This window comes from Pollicipes pollicipes, unplaced genomic scaffold (assembly GCF_011947565.3).
Source record: "Pollicipes pollicipes isolate AB1234 unplaced genomic scaffold, Ppol_2.1 Scaffold_7262;HRSCAF=8765_pilon_pilon_pilon, whole genome shotgun sequence".
NCBI lineage: Eukaryota > Metazoa > Arthropoda > Thecostraca > Pollicipedomorpha > Pollicipedidae > Pollicipes > Pollicipes pollicipes.
Genome location: NW_023597055.1, coordinates 21,101,330 through 21,111,696, shown reverse-complemented (window position 1 = coordinate 21,111,696; position 10,367 = coordinate 21,101,330). Strand labels below are relative to the sequence as shown.

At 59.5% G+C, this 10,367-nt stretch overlaps 1 protein-coding gene across 1 annotated transcript; it reads right to left on the bottom strand.

The window, feature by feature from the left end:
- Positions 1–2,917: 2,917 nt before the first annotated feature.
- On the bottom strand, positions 2,918–9,136 carry LOC119113562 (zinc finger and SCAN domain-containing protein 10). The gene is made up of 8 exons (XM_037237858.1): positions 9,128–9,136; positions 8,599–8,691; positions 7,972–8,132; positions 7,297–7,421; positions 6,499–6,590; positions 5,780–5,992; positions 4,672–4,884; positions 2,918–3,993 (listed from the first exon to the last, which is right to left on the bottom strand). Exons 1-8 carry the CDS (start codon positions 9,134–9,136, stop codon positions 3,745–3,747), a joined length of 1,155 nt encoding a protein of 384 aa, XP_037093753.1. The 3' UTR covers positions 2,918–3,744.
- Between the last annotated feature and the right edge of the window lie 1,231 nt (positions 9,137–10,367).

The following is a 10,367-nucleotide window of genomic DNA, read 5'->3' as shown; positions in this document are numbered from 1 at the left end:
ATGATGTGATCAAACCATGACGCCTCCGGGAGCATGTTCACTAAACGGAGAAATCGTTTTGTCTAGAGCAGCCCTTTCTACTTAAAAACACACCAATGGTTATAATGTAATTTTTTCATCATATCTGATGCTTGCCCAATATCTTTAAATGCGAAATATTATCTTCAATAGTGCGTAGCCGTTCTAGTGAAACACTTTGTAGGCTGTTGTACTGTTACTTTGTCATGCTGAGGGGGAGCTAGCCAACATGAGATTAGAATGCCACATATTTTCGCACATATCAAGCATAATATACACACATTTCGCCGTCGATTTGACCGTCTTCAGTTGCGACGTTTTGAACGGGGGCGGATTGCAGTGCCGACGATGAAATAGCTTTGTCGACAGGTTTAGCACGGTCCGGCAGTTTGTCGACGGCCATATCCGGGAACGAGAGGTGGATCTGGGGTGCTGCCGCGGGGCTGATGCTTTCTAAGAAACGCCTTCTGGGCAAGGTAGCTGATACTGGAGAGGAAGGATTCGCACCCGGACATGCATCACGAAACAGCATGCGTAAACTCGCAATGAACATACAATACGTTTCCTCAGAATGCCTACGGCAGTTCTCGTAATTGTCCTGATGCCATTTCGAAGAGTTGCAGAACTCCCATTGAAGTGGTACCCTCAAGCTGTGTACGTCCTTGGTATCCTCCTCCGATAGTCGGTACATGACACTTCCCCGAGGGCCAAGGGCCAGCAGTACCTTGCCCACTGTTTTCTTCTCTTAGCCTACACGGGCGATATACGTCCATACGGCGAAGAAAATCATTAAGGTCTTCCTCCCTCCCCCACCAGTCTGTGGTCCCGTTCCATTGCAGCACCGAACCGCTGGCCACCGGTGTGATCATCCTCACTCACCGGTTACAGTCGACTGGCGTTCCGTCTGGTTTTCCGTGCCGTCTGACCAGGTCACGTGGTCAAGGTCGTTCAAGGTCGAGCCGCTGCGCAGAGGCGCGCCCAGCGAGGCGACGAGCGCACCTTGCCACACATACCACAACTAAACAAAGAATTGCGCATGTCAAAAGCGATCTTTTCCACCTAAAAACCATACCAATATTAAGTGAGCTTGTTTCATCATATTTGATGCTTGCCTCAGTATCTCCGAATGTGAAACGTCCCTTGGACAATCAGACTGATCCGACAAGGGGAGATATAGGGCCCTGGCAGCAGCGTAGCACCTCTTGACAACGTAATAAGCCTCAAAATGCCTCCCAATCACCACATTTTCAATCAGCGAACGCTTTACCTGCTCACGGGCTCTTACTTTCGCTTGTGACTGTTCTTTGTCGTCCGGGGGGCCCAAAGACGTCCAACTTGTTGTTTTATGTTAGAAAACTACGTCCGTTCGGCAGAACATGGACCCCTTCAGAGAGTCCTACTTGGAGCACGTGGAGGCGTGGTTCCGCGCCTTCCACCCGTCCCCTCCGAATCCGCTATTGGCCCGAGCAGTTTTAAAGATGGGGTCCCGACAATAACATAGGGCTGTTCAATCAAATAAGAATACCCAACACACAATATGAAGAACCAAGGAACGGTTAAGTGCGTCCGAGCAGGTTGACAGCTGGGGCGCCAGGAGCGAAGGGCCCTCCATTTAGATACTGAAAATCCACTACACAATATGGGGCCCCCGAACGATCGAGTGACCAGAGCAGGTTAAGAGCTAGGCCTCTCGACAAGAGAGTAGTGTCCACCATTGTAATACGAAATACTCGCAGCACAATGTGGAAGGATCTCGATCGACCGAGCCGAAGCAGGTTAACAGATAGGGGCCCCGATGAGAGCATAGGACACACCATTCAAATAAGAAATATTCACAACACAGTGTAGATGGCCCCAAACGATCAAGCGGGCCGGAAGAGGCTAACGGATAGGGACCCCGATAAGAGCGCAGGGCCCTCCATTCAAATAGGAGGTACCCAAGACCCAATGTAGAAGGTCCCTCAGCGATCGAGTGTGCCCGAGCAGGTTAACAGATCGGCCCCCGACAAGAGCGTAGAGCTCCAAGCAAATGGCGGGATGGGAAGGGCCGTAACCATTGTAGAGGCCCCATGGGCCTGTCGCGAGTGTCGGTGGGCCAACCGAGACCAACATGAAGGGTCCCTGAACAACCGAGAATATCCCGGCAGGTTAACATGTGGGGCCCCCGGCTAAAGCGTGTGGGGCCTTTTCGGCCAATGGAAGGAACCAGTGGAAGGCCGCTGATCGACGAGAGTGCCCCGGCACGCTAAAACGAAGGGCTCTGGCAGCAGCGCGGGACTCTCAGAGAAAGTGCAAAGCAATCAGGGGCGAGTAGAAGGCTCCGTAATGGTCGGATTGACCCTGCAAACGGATATATAGAGCCCCCGGAAACAGCGTGGGGTCTCTGGACAGCGTGATGAACCTTAAAGCCTCCCACTTGCCACCCTCTCAGTCAGTGAGGAATAATGTTGTCTACTCGTGGCACTTTTCCTTGAAACTGTTTTTAGTCGCCTGGAAGCCAAAAGACGTTCAGTTTTGTTGACTGTTGTGTAAGCAAAATGGCCCCGATGCCGACACGCCCTTAAAAACCAAATCACCAGGACTTTTGTGTAAAGCTTGCGTTTGTTCAGCCGGCTATGGGCCCCTTCGGTGCCTATGAGACCCTTCGAGCCCCAAGGGCGGAGGCATGCCCCTCCGCCATCTGGATCCGCCCCTGCATGTCATGCTCGACACCCAGCGGAACAGCGGGGCGACTCTAGCGCAGAACGAATCTGCTGATTACCTCAGAGCGTCCGCCCAGCGCCCGCTACAAGGACGACGTGCGAGAATCGCGGTGCGTCTGCACGAAGGCAACAATCATGTTCCAGCAGGATTCGAGTCCGAGCGAGATCGCAGGGTTAACACAAACTGTACAGCGAAACGGAATATACTTGTCAAGTGCGCATCATGATCCATGTGAAGCCACCCAGCACACTGGCATAACGAGTACATGCAGGCAAGTTCAAACCAAACAACGTGAGCGAAGGAGAAAATGGACGAAAAGATTCAAAACTTTGCATGTCGTCAAGAAGACAGCCAAATAGTTGTCGGAAGTCGCGTCGCCAACTTTCACACCCCATCGCACGCCCGTTTGCTCAATGCGTGGGAAGAACATCACACGTGAGCCTACAATTCTCCCACGTCCAGAGCTGGCCTCCTCGATGAAGTCAGCACTCAATCACCGATGAAAAACGACCGCGCATCGCCCACCCGCAGCTGTTTGGTACCAGGAGCGCCGTCCAGCACCGCTGAGACGACCGGGCAGCCGCCGAGACCGGGCAGCCGTTCGCTTCCAGAGGGCGCCGCCGACCAGACACTTCAGACAGATACACACAAGTGACGTCGGTTGGAGCGCGCCTTCACCGCAGTGTTCCGGCCGCGCAGGGCTGGTGCTTTCCCAGCTCGAGTCCAGCGTCCGTCGCCATCCTCCGCAGCTTCCGTCCAGCCCCGTTACTGACGCCGCGCCGAGCTGCACCGCGCCGCGCCACTGGAACCACACCCGTACCTGACCATGCTCCTCGCTCCCCCACTCCGGTCCCGCCTCTGACGTCACCACCTGATCCTGCGGGTCGGTCCGCTCTCCGACGCACCACAGCCGCCGCTCTCAGGGACGGTCCAGCCTCTGACGTCGCCACCTGATCCTGCGGGTCGGTCCGCTCCCCGGCTCACCACAGCCGCTCTCGAGGCCGGTCCAGCCTCCGACGCCGGTTACTGGTGCTCCAGATGCACGCCGTCACCAGCCGCGTGGGGCAGCGCTGTGCGGTAGATGTGGTCCTCCGCGTCGGAAACGCCGCTGAAGCGCACGCCGTCGTCGTCGCCGTCGGCGCTGCTGGTGGCTATGACGTACTCCTCCTTGTCGTACTGGTCGTGCTCGAGCACGGCGCCGCGGTACACCGACACGCCGCCGTCGGTCATCACGGCCATGGCGTCGACCACGGCCGAGCCCTCCGGCATCACCTGCGGTCACGCGGTCACGGGTCACGCCCAGGGGCCGAGGCCTGACGTCGTCGTCACAGGCCACGGTCAAGGGTCGCAATGGGGGGGGAGGGGGGGGGGCGCTGACATACTTCCGGGTGAGGGGTCAATCAGAGGCCTAATGGGGGTCACGGTCAAGGCCACCAGTGGTCACGTTCAGCGGCCGGTGGGGATCAAGGTCACACATAACATCCAGTGATCACGTCAGGGGCTCAGAGATCAAGGTCAGAGGCCACCGGCTCACGGCAGGCGGAGTCACACGGCTCGGTGACAGAGCACCTCCAGGGTATCGCCCATCATGAGCGACATTGCTCGCCCGTCGGGATATGTGGGCCTACGAGTGCGGTGAACAGCCATTAGCTGACAGTCGGAATATGTGGGCCTACGCGCGCGGTGAGCAGCCATTAGCTGACAGTCGGAATATGTGGGCCCAGGGGCGCGGTGACCAGCCATTGGCTGACGGTGCGACGCATCTCACACGTCATCACATTATTCATCCGCGCGCGCACTGTCGTGACCGTGGGTCGTCCCCGTCTCAAATCCGGATGCTTTGGCGGCACCAGCGCAACATTTCAGCAGCGACCCGGCCTCCACCTCGCGCCAGAAGACCGGGAGCCTCGGTCTCTGCCGGCGCCCCACGTGTTCGGCGCGTGCCGTTACCTGGACGTCCTCGAACACGACGTCGACGACGCCGTGTTTGTGGCGCATGTGCGCCGTCAGCTGCTGTTTCTGGCGGAAGCCGTCGCCGCACTCCTGGCAGTAGAAACGGTACTCGTTGTTGTGGATCATCTCGTGTCGCTGCAGGCTGTAGACGGAGACAAACGTCTTGCCGCACTGGGCGCAGACGTGAGGCCGCTCCTTCATGTGCACGCGCTGCAACGGACGGCATGAGGGGCGTCAGAACCGCACGGTGGCGAGGCGGGCTCCAGCGGAGCGGCGCCCAGCGAGACTCCAGTGGGGCGGCGCCCAGCGCGGCGGGCTCCAGCGGGACGGCGTCCAGCGCGGCTGGCTCCACTGGAGCGATGCCCAGCGTGGCGGGCTCCAGCGGAGCGGCGCCCAGCGAGACTCCATTGGGGCGGCGCCCAGCGCGGCGAGCGCCTCTGGTCAGACGGGGAGACGCACTACAAACCAAACGGCGCCGGGCGCGACTGAGAACACACGTGGAATGCAGTGTGACGACGAACACCCGGACGGACGTCTGCGTGGCGCTGGATCGGGACAGCGATTACCAGACAGCTGCCAAGGGGGGGGGGGGCAGGGAAGGGGCACAAGGCGCGACACACAAGGGACAAACACGAAGGCAAGCGTTTGATAAGGTACACCCTGGTCGTTCATGTGAGCGACATACGCTACGTATGTTTGAACATAAACATCTCAACACACCTGCCCCGAGTCTCCCTGGAGCCGCCACTCAATTTCCCCTGACCTTCCCCGAGTGGTCCTGGAGCCGCCCCTGGCCCTCCCTGGAGTCACCCGGAGTCACTCCTGACCCACACTGGAGTCAACCCTGACCTTCCCTCGAGTCGATACTAACCCTCCCTGGAGTAACCCATGACCCTCCCTGGAGTCACCCTGACCCACACTGGAGTCGCCCGCGACCCTGTCTGGAGTCACCCAACTCTCCCTGGAGTCACCTGTGACCCTTCCTGGAGTCACCCCTGACCCTCTCTGGAACCGCCCGCCCCTCTAGAGCCGCCCACGATCCTTCCTGGAGCCGCCCCTCAATCTCCCCTGACCCTTCCCGAGCCTCCCTGGAGCCGGCCCTCACCTTGATGTGTCCCCGCACCACGTCCTCGCGCGTGAACACCTTCTTGCAGATGGGGCACGTGTGCGTGATGTTGTGCAGCCGCTCGTGCTTGCGCAGCTTTTCTGGCACGTGCTCGCCGCAGATGCTGCACACGCCGCCGGCCAGGTACTTGCCGACGCGCCGCTGCAGCGCGCCCGCCGGCAGCGTGTCCTGCTCCTCCGGCATGGGCGCTCCCTGCCGACCCACACGGTCAGAGCGGCGCGGCACGGGTCTCTCTGACGGCCGGCGCGCGTGCAGCTGCCGGTGAGGCGTGACGAAGGCGGCGCCGGCGGTGACAGCTTGGCCCACTGGCGTGGCGCCACCCCTCCGCTCCCCCTCACCACCAACACAGCACATATACAGGAGGCAAAGAATATGAGAAAAGGGCGCGTGTCCGGAAGTTCTTTCCACGGCGTGGGTTGAGCAACAGACGTTTTGTCCACAGGATATGCACGTAGTCAGCTCCAGCAGCCCTGGGCTAGCCAGACACCCCAGCCACCGGAGAGACATCGAGCCGCGAGCGGCGCCCCGCCTGAGGACCACCACGCACCCTGCCCCCCTCCCCCTCCCCCCCCCCCCGCCCCCGCACGGCTACGGGAGCAAACCGATCTGAATCGAACCGGACCGATACAGACCAGCCCGGACCAATCTAGCCCGATCGGGGCATATCCAGCCCGATCCAGACGCAGCAGCCAGCTAACCTCTTCCAGCAGTCCCTCAGCCACCATCTCGCTGTGCCGCTTCATGTGGTGCCGGTGGAACTGCACCTCGCGGTCGCAGATGGTACACACGCCTGCCGGCACGGCCGCCGTCACTGCACCGCACTGCACCGCGCCACGCTGCGGTGATGCGTGCTGCACCAGACTGCATCAAGGGGCGTCGTCCTAGCCGAGTCTCAATGAGCAGAGGATGTCTATATGCTATGGCGACGTGCACCGCACCCGATCACGCCTTGTCACTGCACCGGCAACGTAATCCAGGTGATTGTATTAAAACTGGACTGCTTCCGTAATTGGGTTTTGCCTGTAGAATGCTTATGTCCTAAATACACAATAAACAACAAAGAATAAACGATTGTAGCATGCCGTAGAGGTTGCACTAATCGACCACTCTTCCAACACGCCACACGCGTCAACAGGGGAGGCAGACAACCCAAGCACGCATTTCACCAATGGGGCACATCCCGAATCCCCAACATGAGCAACAGAAGACCGTGGATCATGCTCTGACCATTCCTGAGCTGGTGAGGCTATCACTGACGCCATCACGATAGAGAATCCGACTCAGAGACCCGTACCGGACGCCAGACTCAACCAGGCCCATCGTCAGCGCCTCCACACAAGAAAAAACCTGAAGGGACACGAGGTGCAAAAGTGGCCGAGTTCCACACAAATCAAGCCCAAAAAGTCTGGCCGGCGGCCGGTCTCGAACCCACGACCTCCCGGCCATAAGGGCGACGCAGTGACGCACTGCGCCGGGTCAGCGGCGGCGGTACGGACCGGAGCGATGCTGCAGGCGGCAGGCACGCCGATGTTCCAGCAGCGCCGCCCGGTCGGGGAACTCGGTGCGACAGCGCTTGCACCAGGGCTTGCTGACGTGCTGCTGCAGGTGCTTCACCATCTCCCTGCGGCCGGGCGGACGGTGTCAGGCCACATGCGGAACCGTACAACATGATACAGTACGGCACAGCGCAGACGATTCGTGCAGTGCAGTCGAGTACAGCACAGCCGAATATATCACAGCACGTTTTGGCCGGAGCAGTACTGTGGGAAAGTACAGCACAGTAACGTACAGCGCGGGGCAGTGCAACGTAATACAGTGAAGCGCAGTACAGTGCAGTTCAATACAGTTCAGTACACTGCAGCGACCGATAATACAATACAGCACAGCACAGCACAGCACAGCACAGCACAGCACAGCACAGTACAGCACAGCACAGCACAGCACAGCACAGCAAAGCAAAGCAAAGCAAAACACAGTCCAATCAAATCCAGTCCATTCCAGTACAACAGTGTGCTGGTAGACATAAAGGAAGCCTTAGGACGGCGTGTTACAGTAAGTTTGACAGCAATCCTGGGACGGTGCGTCACCCCGGATTTGGCAGGATTCCCGACAGGACATGTCACAGGGTCCTCGCCGGGATGCCGGGACGCGAAACACCACAGCAAACTCACCGGGAGTCCTGGAACTGTATGTCGCAGCGGCGGCACTCGTAGCTACTGCCGGCGCGGGCCGCGGGCGGGCGGCCGCGGCGCGCCGCCGCCGCCGCCAGCGGGCCCGGCCCGGAGCCGTCGGCGGCGCGCACCTCCAGGTGGATGATCCTCTCCAGGTCCGCCTGCGCACGCCACGGTGGAACGTCACAGCCAGGGGGGGGGGGGGTGACAGGTCACGGTGAAAGGTCACGTTGACAGGTCACGGTGAAAGGTCACTTGGCAGGTCACGACGACAGGTCACGGTGAAAGGTCACGTTGACAGGTCACGGTGGCAGGTCACGGTGATGGGCCATGGTGACAGGCCACGGTGACAGGTCACGGTGATAGGTCACGATGACAGGCTACGGTGACAGGCTACGGTGACAGGTCACGGTAAAAGGTCACGGTGACAAGCCACGGTGACAGGTCACGGTGACGGGTCACGGTGACGGGTCACGGTGACGGGCCACGGTGGCGGGTCACGGTGACAGGTGTCACGCGCCGCCCCTGCCCGGCTCGGCCCAGCGCGCTGGCCAGGCCGCCGAGAGCCGGGCGGGTCAGCTCGCTCTACCGATGACCGCACGCTCACTGAGTCTTGTGTGGCTTCACCTTTAGGGGCCGCTTGGCCTTGATGCTGAACTTCGGCGTCTTGATGTCTTTCACTTGCTCTTTAAGTGTTCCGATGTCGTTGTACTCTATCACCTGCAACGCCGTCGATATTATCCGATTTGGGTGACACGTAAAAGTTGACAGGTGTTTAATCGGTATCACTAACACATGGCCAAGTGTTTTGTCATGCATAGTATTACATGTTATTATTACTAGATTTGTGCATCACTAATATATCGGTGACACCATTGCCGGAGGGAGATCGGTGTTTTCTTCAAGCATACAACAAAACCGGGCAGTTTTGAAGCAAAGGCGATCCGAAGGCACCGCCTGGTGACACTGAAGGCAGAACTCAGCACACCCGTAACGTCCCGCTCCCTAGCCAAGCCCCACCTCCTCGTACTAATCGGAGAGCCTCCCTCTCAGCGCATCCCCTCCCGCGGCCTCACCGGCGCCGTTGTCACCGTTAAAGGGAATGCTTTACATTTGAAGAGATTGAATCAAGCATTGAAACAAGCTCACTTATAACCAATGGCATGCTTTTCAAGTGAAAGACTGCTATAGACAGTGAAATTATCTGTTCAGCAAATATTCTCCTCAATGCGTCACGGTTTCATTACGCCACCGTACCTTGCACAAAACTGATTGAGAGCCAATTGACAACAATTATATCTGGAAAGCGCGTTCACAATCGCCAGATATGAACGCGTCGACAATTCTGTTTTTCTTGGCCTTGATCGCCGCATGACTTATGAAATGACAAGACTTAAATGACGTTATTATGACACCATGAATGCCGAGGTGACTTCAAAATACTCCCCCTGCGGGACAGGTGGCGCATGTGCCACTGCACACTGCCACTGCGCAGGTGGCGGCGAGGCTGCCACCTGCGCCTCGCCCCGGCCGGGCGTACCGTGGGTGTGGCGGGCAGCGGGTGCTTGCGGGGCCGACCGCGCCCGCGGGGCGGCGCGCCCGGCGCCGGGCCAGTGCGGGGCGCCGCCGCCGGCCGGCCGGCCACCTCCGGCGACCAGGGCCGGCGCGGCTTGGGCGCGCGCTCGCGGGAGGAGCGCGGCGTCGGCCCGCCCTGGGGCGTCCAGTCCGTGTCGTCCGAGTCCAGCTCCTCCAGACCGCTGGACGGCCGCGATGCTGCCGGACGATACAAAGGTGACTCCCCATGGCAGGCTCCAGTTGTGAGCATTGTGCGCAGGCAGCTGCTCAAGACAGGTCTACTGAGCCGCCACCAGAGCCTTTCTTGGGCCGGCCTCCTGACACTAAGGCTAGTCATCTCACCAGGCGACAATATTGAGCTGGGGATCTTATCGAGTGTCTGTGAGGCCGAACCTCTCACCAGGCAACACTTTGGGGCTGGGGCTCTCACCAAGTGTCTCTGTCAGACTGGGCCTCTCACCAGGCGACACCATGGGGCTAGGGTTCCCTCTCACCAAGTGTCTGCATGTGTCTGGGCCTCTCACCAGGCGGCTCTGCAGGTCCCGCCTCCTCCGACTCGTCGCCGTCCGAGTGTCGCGCCCGGCCTTGCTGGTGCTCCTCCCTGTCCTGCAGCAGCTGGACAATCCCCTGGCTGGCCAGCTGCCGAGTAACCAGCCCGAGACGTCAGACGCCTCGACAGATCATCTCTGTACATCAGATACCTCGAGAGATTATCTCTGTGACGTCAGACACCTCGCCAGATCAGTCACGTAACGCCAGACATCAGCTGACGCCGGCCAGGGCTGGCACTCGCGCGGCCCGATCAGCAGCGCCGCGTGGTG

Coding starts and splice junctions, on each gene's coding strand:
- LOC119113562 (XM_037237858.1), bottom strand. Junction 6,591..7,296: donor CCGCCTGCAGCATCGCTCCG/GTCCGTACCGCC, acceptor CCGTGCCGGCAG/GCGTGTGTACCATCTGCGAC. Junction 3,994..4,671: donor TCGTGTTCGAGGACGTCCAG/GTAACGGCACGC, acceptor GCGTGACCGCAG/GTGATGCCGGAGGGCTCGGC.